General features: G+C 44.9%; 1 protein-coding gene across 6 annotated transcripts in view; it reads right to left on the bottom strand.

Moving 5' to 3' along the window:
* ATP7B (ATPase copper transporting beta) overlaps window positions 1-12,589 on the bottom strand; it is a 73,234-nt gene that overhangs the window by 45,319 nt on the left and 15,326 nt on the right. For 3 of the 6 annotated variants that reach the window (XM_027589517.2, XM_027589519.2, XM_027589523.2), the window contains exon 1: window positions 7,761-8,291. The exons of 2 other annotated variants lie outside the window; for them this stretch is intronic. In XM_027589517.2, coding sequence (XP_027445318.1) covers window positions 7,761-8,009 — 249 coding nt within the window. In that variant the 5' untranslated portion in view covers window positions 8,010-8,291. Of the gene's footprint in view, window positions 1-7,760; window positions 8,293-12,589 lie in introns of those variants that run through there. One more of the 6 variants, XM_027589518.2, reaches the window with a different exon arrangement.

Here is a 12,589-nt window from a genome sequence, read left to right on the forward strand (position 1 = left end):
GAAAATGACGAAGCCAAGTATTCTTTGACCCAGCAACTCCATCTCCAAGAATTTACTCAATAAATATATTTGTTCATGTATAAAAGCAAGCATGCAGCGAAGATATTAAAGACTGCAAAGAACTGGAAACGTTAAATATCCATCAATAGGGTTGATTAATTCAATTACTACACAGCTATACAAAGGAATAGTAACCAGCTCTTAAAAAAGGAATGAGGTAACTCTGTATATACTGAAATAGGTGGATTATCAAATATATCATTCAGTGAAAAAAAGCAGGTCACAGAATACATAGTGAATACAGTGTTTCAGTTATCTGTTGCTGCAAGACAAACCAAATCTGGTGCCTCAGAATGACAGCTCATATTGTTTCAATGTGGGCAGGGCTCAGCAGGGAAAGCTTGTCTCTGCTCCTCAGCGCATCCTCTGGAGTGGTGTCAATGGGGATGGAGGTTCTACTTCCAAGAAGACGGTCTATCCCTCAACATGGCTGGCAAGTTGAGGCTGGCTATTGTCTGGTTGCCATGGGCAAGGAGCTCAGTTCTCCTCCATGAAGCCTCTCCACATGCCTAGGCTGGGTACCTCACAGTTGCTGGTTTCTGGGTTCTGAGCAGCAGCTGTCACAATAGTGAGCATTCCCAGAGAACAAGGCCCAATGTGCAAGCACTTACCAAGCCTCTACTTGCATCACGCTCACTAATTCACCATTGGCCAAAGCCAGTCACATGGCCAAGCTCAGCCAATATGGGAGGGAATTACAGAAGGGCTTAAATACAAGGAGGCGTAGTTCACTGGGAGGGCCACCAAAGTAAGTCTCTCATAGCTTGCCAGCACTATTTGTGAGAAAAAGAATATTATACACATAGCTGGTTGCATATGCATGGACTATATCTGGGAGAATACGTAAGAAACTGGTACAGAGTTTGAGAAGGATCCAGGGCTGAGGCAAGAAGGGGCTGAAGGAAGAGTTACTTTTCAGTGTATGACCTAATGTATAATGTACATGCATTACCAAATTCTAAAAAATAATTAGTTTAAAAATTAAAACAACATGAATATAAAGATCTAGACCACTGACTGGATTGTAACTGGTATTAAATACTTGTTTAATTGAAAAAGATGAAAGAAAAACTAAGATATTCAAGGATGCTCACTTTAATATAATGTCTTAATAAGCAGAAGTGCCTCCTTAAAACAAGACATAACCCTCAATCACCTTGTCTGCTGGAAAAACAAACCCCTAATGATTTACTATCCAACTTACTCTGCCGGGTCCTAGGTAGGTCTAGCTAAAACTCCCCAAACCCCAAGCCACAATGCTAGCTCTTAATCCCGGAATTATGGATTCTATGCTCCTGCCAAAAAGGTTTGCAGAAGCATTGGATGTTATTTGTTTGGAGGAAACAATATTCAGAGGTCCCTCTTCTAGACAGGCAGGTTTCTAAAGACGAGTAGTTACAAAAGATAAAGCTTTTTTGCAAACAAACACGTTGAGGTTTAAGGGCTCATCAAGCAATCATGGCCAGTGAAGAGGGGGTCCAGGGAACAAACCATGTCCAGGGAAAACCTTAGGGAACCCCAGTGCTGCCTAATTCTCACTAAACTATATACTTCTTGAGGACAGACGTCTGGGACTTCTTTGGCAAGCCCAACAGGTTGGGGAAGAACTTCTGCTAGGCTTTAAATTTTTAACAAACTATTAGTATGGTGGGCATCCAGATTAGAAGGGACTGGCAACACAGGAAGAGGGGGAATTTCCACAGAGGGGAATCCAAACATGAATTTCAATTCTTTGCTACTCTTTAGACACTCAGGCCACATGGAATTTGCTGTGAGTTCAGGGCTTATAAAAGAAAAGATGGGTAAAGGGATATAAAGGGTTGATTCACTAAGGTGGAGCTAAAGGAAAATAAGATCTGCAGATAGGCCAGTCTGGTATAAAGAAGAAATTGGAAATGGGGTGCCATGTTTGGATGAAAGGTTTCAGAGCCAGACCGAAATTGAAAAGCCCAGAAATGACATGCCTTGTAGAAAATGTCTGTGACCACAAATCAAAAAGCAACTCTACCACATGCACAATGCAAGGACACACTAGGCACTTTTGAGATCTCTTCGCTCCACTGGGATCCCCATCTTCCTTAAAGATACCACTGGCCCAACTTACCCTTGAGACTTCTTTCACTTCGAAGGCTGTGTAACACCCTTAACAATTCAAGAGGCAGAAATGTGCTACAAGCATATAACCCTTCCAGTGTCTAACTTCTGCCCCATACAACTCTGGGCACCTGAACTTCAACGGAATTCAAAAAACAGAGACGTCCTGCTGTTTTCATATGTACGCAGATCCAGTAAAAGCAAATAGTTAATGATTCTCAGTGTTATTTTATGAGGATGGCATTTTATAACCCTAATGGTCAAGATAATTCTACAAATAAGTATTATCACCATTTTACTGTTGAAGCAGTCTAATACTTATCAAAGGTCAGAAATCAATTTAAATAACAGCTCGGATTTAAATCCAGCTCAAAAGTCCAGCAGGCTATTTTTTTAAAACCATGTTTAAGTTTACATTTTCCTTTTAACCATGCTAATTACAGGAAGAGACCACAATGCAGAGAAAGCAAAACGCGGCAAACACGGAAAAAGAGCCACACCTTACTTGCCACATAACAAAGAGGCTAACAGCTAAGGGAGTGAGCTCAGTAAGGAGGCTGAGGGAGCAGCCAGGAGCACTGAGCCCGGCTGCTTGCCTGAGTCTGAGCCTAGCCTTCCTTCAAACCTTAGTAGGTCACCTCTAGCTGTCTCTGGGACTTCAGACTGCAGCAGAATATCAGTACTCACTCTGCTTTCTCCAATATTTCTAACTGCAAATACATTCAAGGCAACCACATTTACGAGGCAGGACACAAGAAGAGGTGGCAGTGGTTCTGGAACCTCCTATATCCTCCTGAATACACTGTGAATGAGTCACTGCAAGGCCCTATTCTTTTTTTTTTTTTAAGATTTTATTTATTCATTTGACAGAGAGAGACACACAGCAAGAGAAGGAACACAAGCAGGGGGAGTGGGAGAGGGAGAAGCAGGCTCCCCGTGGAGCAGAGAGCCCGATGCCGGGCTCGATCCCAGGACCCTGGGATCATGACCTATCCCAGGACCCTGGGATCATGACCTGAGCCGAAGGCAGATACTTAATGACTGAGCTACCCAGGTGCCCTAGACAGGCCCTATTCTTATCTAAGAAATCTCTGGATATCAGAGGTTCATAAGAGGGTCAGAAGAGATTGTTTGACTCAAGAAAAGATCCCACATGAAACACTCCAGGCAGATGGGCACCAGTCTCTAAAACCCGAAGAAGGGTCCATGTCTCATTGTTAAACCTGTATGTATACACATTTACATGAGTATTTACTCATGTATTAATACATAAAATTGAGATTACCTATGGGTGAGACTATCTGTATGTTTTCCAGTTATGAAAATTTAAATTAAAAAAACAAACAAGTGTCACTTTTATACCAGAAAACAAATGTGTTTTTTCAGTTTATCTAAGGCAAAGAATATCATGTTAAACCACACAACATCAACAATAATATCAATCATTGTGATAAATACAACAACAGTGATGCCCTGATGGTATAGTTGTGCATGGCATTATACTCTAAAAATATTTTCACATATTTGTTTAAATATCTGTCCATCTTACTTGCTGTGAATTTATTGAGGATGTGTCTGACAGTCTTGCGTATGAATTCCAGCCATGTTTGAGCAAACCCCAGCCTCAGTTTTCTTAGCTGTGGGTAAAATGGGGTAGTAAGAAAGGCCACCCTACAGTTTTGCAGGAAGGCCTGAAAGCTAGCTAAAAGGATTTAAAAAGCTAACATCATAAATGTTTGAAAATGAATGACTAGGAAGACAACATGACTCATCTGGTCCTCAAAAGTGGCCCAAGGAGGAAAGCAGAGAACTTAACTATTTCCACCATTTAACTGATAAGGAAAACTAATCATTAAAACTAGTGTACATATTCCCCCACCCCCACTCCAACCCCTTCAAACAGTTTTTTCATGATGTTTCACCAAGGTCCAGAAAGAGCTTCCAGCCACTCTTATTTAAATTTTATCTACTGAAAAAAACAAACCAACCAAAACTCAGGCATTAACTCAAACACTGATGAGGGCCAACTATGGGCCTTGGCTGTGGGTGCGACATCCGATCTCTGCCCTCCAAGGCCACCCCAGCTCTGGTGTTGACTGTGTACTTTCTGGGAAATTCTGAACAAATGTATTGCCTGTTTCCTTCTCTTGACCACAGCAAGGAAAAGTATGAACTCTTCCTGAGAAACTGGATGCAGTATTATCCATTATTTGCTTGGGATAAAAAGTGAATAAGGTTAAATTAACCAGTCTCAATATATACACACAACGCATGTTGTTTTCTACTTAAGGCAAAATAAAATTTAGAAATTCACAAACTCTTTAAGACCTCTCCAAGAAGCACTTCACAGTTATTACCTCAGAAAACTTGCTTGCAATCTCGTTCCAAACAGCTTTACTATTAACCGTTTCAGAGAATTTTGTGGCTTTTAACTTATGTCTATCGCAACAACTATTCCATCAGACTTTTATCAAACCAACAGCATTTTTTCTGCTTCTTCTTCTCTGATAATCCTGTATGTCAGGCCCCTCCCATCAAAGAAATTCTATACAACAGACCTGTCACTATCAAGCAACTGTCAGTATCTTCAAATATATTACATTTGAACAAAACAGTGTAAGTCAGAATCATAAGGTCACCATTCCCTTATCTCATTTGCCAGAATTATAAGATCATGATGTAAAAGACCTTACATTAAATATGTGCAAGAGTACCACAGGCTGGAAGAAATGTCACACCAACGCTAGTAATTCAGATAATTGTTATGACGGAAGTCAATGAACTTGGGATTATTTTTGCTAATTATTATTATTGATAAATTCCATATGGCAGTCAGATTTGGTGAAATAATGCAGCATGTGTTTTATCACACAAAACTGTATTCTATACTGGCTAACGAATGTAAGTTTTTGCCTAGAATTATAGGTATGATCAGATCAACATAAAACAAATATATTCCTTTGAAAGACTTAGGTATAAACACATGTTTATAGCATATACTACCCTGTAACGCACAATAGGAACTTGATACTAAAAATAATCCTCAGAAAATGAAATGGAGGTGATTGATAAATGTTTTAAAAAAAAATAATAATGTGTGGTCAAGTAATTTTGACAAAAGAGCCAATACTCAATGGAGAAAAAAGATAGTCTCTTCAATAAATGGTGCCGGAGAAATTGGATAGTCACATGGAAAAGAATGAAAATGGACCCGTATCTTGTACTATTCACGAAAATTAACCCTAATGGATTAAAGACTTAAACAGAAGACCGAAAACCATACAACTCTAGAAGAAAACACAGGGGCAAATCCAGCTCCTTGACATGGGTCCTGGCAATTATTTTTTGGATATGACACTTAAAGCACAAGCAACAAAATCAAAAATAAACAAGTGGGACCACATCAAACTACAGTTTCTGCACAGCAAAAGAAACCATCAACAAAATGAAAAGACAACCCATGGAATGGGAAAAAATATTTGCAAACCACAAATCTGATAAAGGGTTAATATCCAAAATACATAAAGAATTCCTACAACTCAATAGCTATATATATATGTGTGTGTGTGTGTGTGTATACACACATATATTTATATTTATACACACACACACAATTAAAAAATGGGAAGAGGAAATGAATAAACACTTCTCCAAAGAAAACATACAGATGGCCAACAGATACATGTGTAGGGGCTCAGCATTGCTAATCACCAGAGATATGCAAATCAAAATCACAACCAGGTATCACCTCAGGCCTGTTAGAATGGCTATCAACAAAAAGACATACCAAGTATGAAATAACTTAACTCTCAAGTAGATCCAAAGTTTGATTTATCACAGATTTTGGGTCAACACATTGTTGGCAATAAACAAGTACTCATTTACAAATGACTTTTAGCTTGGTTCTTATCATCCTAAACCAGCTACTACAAATTTCCCCCATTTGAGAATAATTCATTTAAATTCTTTCTAAAAATAATCCTAAATTTAAAAGTGGGACCACAATTAAACCTGATGACATATAGATGTACATATGTCACATGTGTGTGGGTGTATGTTCACAAAACACTAAGTAAAAAATATAAGGTGTATAATACCATGTACCACCTGCTCCTGTATCTGTAAATAAACAGACAGATGTACATATATATGGCTGGGGCATACGGTTGCTTACATTTTCTTCCTAATACTTTTCTCGATTCCCCTGTGCCCCAAAATAAGCACATGTTGCTTTTACACTCAGAGCTTTAGAAAGAAATAGCTGGAACTCTGCTCAGACAGATTAACTGGCTGACACAGTTCTACCAGACATTCAGAGAGCACCAAACACATCTTGAGTTGGGAATTCTACTGAATATAGTTAATTCTGGCAGAAACAATACCATGCTGTGTTTCTATAGTACTCCACAAAGTGCTTTCACAACCCCAGGAAGTGGGACTTACCATTCCACTTTGCAGTGGGGAATGGGAAGCTGGAGGAGACCGAGACTCACCTGCCACGTCCCCGGCCTGGCACCAGAAGAGCACAGATCTGCGCCAGACCCTCAGGACCACAGCCTCTACCCCGGCCTCTACGGGGACCCTCCTTTCCAAAGGGTTCCCCCAGCCAGGTTCAGGTTGCTCCCCTCAGGACCACAGCCTCTACGGGAACCCTCCTTTCCAAAGGGTTCCCCCAGCCAGGTTCAGGTTGCTCCCCTAGTCACATGAGATTAGTACTAGCCGTTAAAAATCAGAATATTTCACCTTCAAATAGACACAGGCTGGATTTTGTAAAGCAGTTGTCTGAACATTTTAAAGAAATAGCAGGCGTTTCCCCCCTCTCCAAATTTAATATTTTGCTCTCTTAGACACTCAGCTAAACAATATAAAAGCTGACCATACACTGCATAAATATGTTTCATAAATCTCCTTTAACAGATGTAAATCTTTTGCAGAGTACATTTCAAAAACCTCTTTTCACAAAATTTCCTTTAGCTTTGGGACTTTGTAAACAATAAAAACCAGAAGAAACAAAAATAACTCTTAAAGGAGCAAGAGACTCATGAAAACTTTCCTTTGGAACCAACTAGTATTTTTGTCCATCCGCCTTCGTCACTAAAAAAATAACCCACACAAACCAGCAGTCCCACCCGGAAAAGCTACGGAAAGGCACCATTTTTACAAAATGTTACACTGCCCTACTTTTGAACATGACCTGACCTTTGGGTTAACAAAACTTCCATTTGCTTAAGAAGAGCAGCTTCGTTTTGCAGCAAGCTGCTCAGAGTATTTCTTTAGTCGAAATGCAGACATTAACAAAATAAGGTACACATTCAAAGAAAAAAAAAAACAGAAGAAGAAGGGAAAATCCATTTTTGTCTGAGTTGCCTTTAGGAAAACTTTTGCTCCATGGAGGCTTACAAAATATCCTAAAAATAAGCAACCACAGCCGGGAGTTACCATGATGGACTTTAGTCTCTGGAGATCCACCTTGCCTCCAGCTCCCTCCCCGAGACTGGCTTCCCTGACCCCTCGCTGCTCTGCTCCTCGGACCTGGGAGAAGCCTCCATCTGTAAGCCCGGTCCAACTCCCCCACGGCTTTTTAGTCCTTCTGCAACTGCACTAACCTGATTGGAACGGATTCCCCGTGTTCCATTCAAAACCTTCCGGGAAAACTCTCCTTCCTCCTCCGAAGTCACCGGCCTGGTGGAGCCCCTGGCCCCAGCATTCCTCATGAAGGACCTCCGCTTGTGGACGGACACAAGGGTCACCTGTGGGTCACCCAGGGTCGCCAGGAAGGACGGCTCAGGGCTCCCGGATGTCTCACCCCCAGCTTCCTCCATCGCTGTGTCCACGGTCATACCTTTAACCACCATTCGAGCAAGCAGTTCACCCGCACCACACTACGTGGTCATGTGAGAAGGAAATGCTTTAAAAGTGTCCTCCTAACTAGCAGGGGGAGGCACCTTCTGTGCTCTGTCCTGCGGACTCCCCTCTGCTCCGGAGACAGTCCGCTGCGAGGCTGCCACCCAAGTCCAGCAGTCAGCTTTGGAACTCGGGGAGGCTGCACACCGCTGGGTAGATATTTGCTCTTGTTTACTTACATCCTTCCAGCCAACTGGCACACTCTCACTCATCACACCGCATCTGGCACTGGGAGTCTTTGCACATGGTCTCACACGTGCCCTCACCCAGCCCGGCCAGGACACCAGCCAGCGTGTGCAGGAGCCCGGCACGGAATAACCTCCCAAAGCTGAGCACGGTTTCCTCTCGGCCATGTGCACTCCCAGAACCCCAGCTTGACGTAGGGGAGAAATGACACTTCCTCGTATTATCAAACTTCCAGAGCTTTCTTGGAATAACTTCGGCTGCCTCTTCCATAGCTCCAATGCTGGCGGTGTGCAGCACACTAGGGGAGAGAAGTATTTCCTAGGCAACATGACTTGCATTTTCAAGAAGGTGTAAGAAAGTTCCATGTTTCCTGCAGCTTTGTTTGCCCTCGGACCAACTTGGCTTGACTTCAGTAAGGACTGACTGCAAAACCTCACTGGATAACAAAGCTCACCCACTTTTTATACGGAGCAGGGAAGCCACGAACTAACCCACAATTCAGGCTTCTCAGGCCACTGGCAGTTCCACGGGAGGATTAGGAGAATCCAGGCAGCCCCCCGCTCTGTTGGGCAGCACTATCTCCCTTCCCACCCCCACCGGCTCACTGCCGGGAAAGAGGCAACCTCATCCTCCCTGGGAAGGAACAGCTCCACCAGCCACTAATCCTGGCACGGTTGCCCTCTCCAAGTGTGTATGTGTGGAATGTCCACACTGCCGACTGAATCGGGTGGGTAAAACAGACACCATATCCTTTTGCATTCCTCTCCCGGGGTGAATGTGCCCCTGGCAGGGGAGGGTGGGGTCACAGTGGGCTGTACCTGAGGGCATTTAGAACATACCGCCTTCTGCTCAAGGGCACTGAGGATTCTGCTGCCTTAGGAGGCAGTGACCCTTCCCAATGACCCTTCCTCCCCAATCAAAACTGCCACCGCTGCCCCAAGAACTGCTGACCAAGGGAAGGCAGCCTCACCACAGGCCGCCCCCCGGGACTCTCACTCTCCTACCTCTCATTCGCTCTGTGGGGATCTGACCACTTCTGAAACATGCTGAGGGCAGCCAACTCCCATGTGTCTCGCTTGGCTTATCTGCCCTGCGCGCAGTCAAAAGAGAACCTGCTTCCATTTCCAAGAAGTGCCATTCAAATGAGTGACCAAAAAGGAATGGCACATTGGATGCTAAGGGCCTCAGGCCCCAGCTCCATGTATACCGAGTAGGAGCCAGCTTAGAGGAGTCTGGGATATCTGTGATTGCTTTCTTGCCATCACTCAAATCTTGCTTATCTAGGGTCTCCCTGTCTCCTGACAGGATCCATCAGGATCTATGTGTGCCTGCGACCACCTCAGAGTTCCTTTGTGTGCATCATATGTTCTCTGGATATCTGAATCTTATCTTTTTTTTTTTATTAAGCTTTTATTTATTTATTTGACAGAGAGAGAGTGAGAGAACACAAGCAGGGGGAGCAGCAGAGGGAGAGGGAGAAGCAGGCAGCCCGAGGAGCAGGGAGCCCGATGCGGGACTGGATCCCAGGACCCCGGGATCATGACCTGAGCCGAAGGCAGTCGCTTAACCAACTGAGCCACCCAGGCGCCCCTGAAGCTTAGCTTTTTAAGCATAGATTTAAAAAAAAAAAATTTGTCATTTTGGGTAGAAATCCTTCCCCAAAGGTGTCATTTATCTTTCTTCTGTCTTTTAAAATATGAGTTACTAACCAGATTTCAATTTTTCTTTGGTGATAGGGGATCATTATAAATATAAACGTTTCTGTGTTGCAGCTTTGAATGGTTAATAAGGAAAATATGTTGGCATCATACAACCCAAGTGCTTTTAGCACCATGAACTACAGAAAATTTGAATACTTCACTGTAAAATATTTTTACTTCTCCTAAATGGCCACTCAGACCCAGAACACAGCCAGAAAAAGGAGGCTGGGGCCAGGTTATAACAGGCCTGAAGTTTAGACTTTGTCCTGTGGACAGTGGAGAATCACGTTTTTAACGCACAGGACTTACATGATTCATATTTGTGATTTAGAAATGTGGTTTGGGCAGGCATGAGAACGAAGATTCCGGGGCGGGGGTTGGGGGGGCGGGAACCTATAGGGTTACAAGGAGCAGAGAAAATGAATGCAGGGTAGGATTAAACAAATAAGGGGGCCCTCCAGGCTCAGCCATCCAGCGATCCGAGCTCGAGAGGACCTGTGGGGGACACTGCCCTTTCCAGTTTGGCAGAGATGAGGAGGAATGGGGAGAAGCATGTCTGGGGTGGAAATTTGTTCCCACGGAGTCTAAGGGGCCTGCAAAGCAGCCAAAGCATGAACCACTTTCCCAGACTGAGAACCGCGTCCAAACTCTTCTTCCCGGCACCTCCGGGAAGGTGACCCCGGGCTTTGCTCACAGCTGACCCCTGGGCCCCCCTCCTTTGCCCAGCTAATTCGCCCTATCCTTTAAGTCCTGTTCTCAGTGTGGCCCCCGTTCATGCAAGCAAGGCCCTGTCCCTTATCTGAATTCCAGTGCCACCAATGTCAACACCACAGGCCTGGCACGTACTGAGCCTCCATTGTGACTGGGGACCAAGTCTTCTCCCTCCACAGAGGCTGCCTCCAGATCAGCCCACGCTTGTTCCTGAAGCCTAGCACGCTCCCAGCGCCCTGAGACACTGTAAGCCCCTGGCAGACAAGGTGCTTACGTGCTCCCTGACACAGCGATGAACAAACATCATTCCCCGGATGTTATATATATACGCTCACTGAGATGAAGTACAGACAGATCCCAGTGCGCTTTCTACCTAGGATTTCCTGGTGGGTTTTGTCTCCCTCGCCCCAGTGCAAGGGCAAATTTGCCTCTCACATATTCCTTCTAGAGCTACAGGTCTTCAAGGGTCTCCTCACACTAAATTACCTTTGCCTCCCACAGGTGCTAATTATATCAGCTATTCTCCAAAATAAACTCATCTTACCCACCTTCCCAGTCTCTGCGGATCTTTTTTGTATAAAAATAAAAATCCCTTTGGTATCCTAACCAATCCTGTTGCAACCTGAGGGGCCCAGGCCCACAGGCAGATGGGCAGCTCAGTTTCCGTAAGCCCCCGAGACCGACGACCCTATGTGGAAGGGAGACATCTGTTTCCAGTATTTCAGCACTTGACAAAGATGACCAGCTCACCCTGGGTGGGGCTTCTCAGAAAGAACACTGGGCCAGTCCTCCCAAGATAGGCAGAGGAGCCGCGGATCCTGTGACAGCACAGGACAACAGAACCTGACACTAAGCCGCATGCTGGGAAGCAGTGGCGCAGAAGGTTCCCAGACAGAGAACGTGAGCAGCACAAACAGCCCAACCCCCACAACGGAGGTGGAACATTAATAAATGAGTATAATTTAGAGCTTGAGAGCCAACCATTTAAGCGCTATGCACATCAGAAGACATGAGACACTTTCTGCCCGCAGGAGTTCATTAGCAGGTTAAGAGAGAACAGTAGAGGACAGTATTAAAGTATAAAAGAAATCCTTCAAACATTAGGTGCCTGGTGTGCGAGGGGTTACCACAAGCCAGTTACTCTGGAAGACCTGCTGGGGGAAGGCCTGGGGGGCTGCTCCTCACATCCCCAGGAACTGGGGGTTTCTGAGACTGAAATGGCTTGGCACAACTTTTAGATTGGCTTACTAACAGGAGACAAAAAAAAGGAAAAACCTGGCTGGACTGCCTAGAGTGGAAAAAAATTACAATGGTTCTAAATCATAAAGAGACTGGACAGGGCCAAAAAGAGAAGTGCTTGAGACTGTCAGAATAAAAGGAAATGTTTCCATTCCATGGTTAATCATATGCACCTCAACTTCCTTGGCTGCCCTTGTCATCAGACGCCCACCTGTCCCAACTCCAGCCCTGGTTCCCTCTGCATCCCCACAGACTCCATGTCTGTCTGCTCCCAGCTGAATGCGGATGAGACCCAACACAGCCGGGCTGCCTCAAGACCAGGAACCTGGAGAGAGCCCTTGGTGCTGCTGGCAGTCCAGCTGTGCGGCTCCCTCGTCCCCTCCCTCTCTGCTCTCCTGGAGGACGTGCCACACGTCCACCTCTCCCCCCTGCTCCTCTGACCTCCACTCCCTACCCCCAACCCCAGTCTCCACAGATGAGCCTGCCAACATCTCAACCACCCGCCCACCTGCATCAGTCCTTCCCAAGGCAGGGAGAACTGTCCAAGGTTGGGCCCCAAGTACCCACCCCCTCCTGGTTTTCCTCCAACCCTCCCCCTCCCCACCCCCACAGCTCCTTCCCAGAGGCCTTCACAGGAGCCTACTAGTCCCCAAAGTCCTTAGTGCTGGAGTGGCTCACCGCTCAGCCCTTGCTTG

Source organism: Zalophus californianus, chromosome 3, assembly GCF_009762305.2.
Source record: "Zalophus californianus isolate mZalCal1 chromosome 3, mZalCal1.pri.v2, whole genome shotgun sequence".
Lineage (NCBI taxonomy): Eukaryota > Metazoa > Chordata > Mammalia > Carnivora > Otariidae > Zalophus > Zalophus californianus.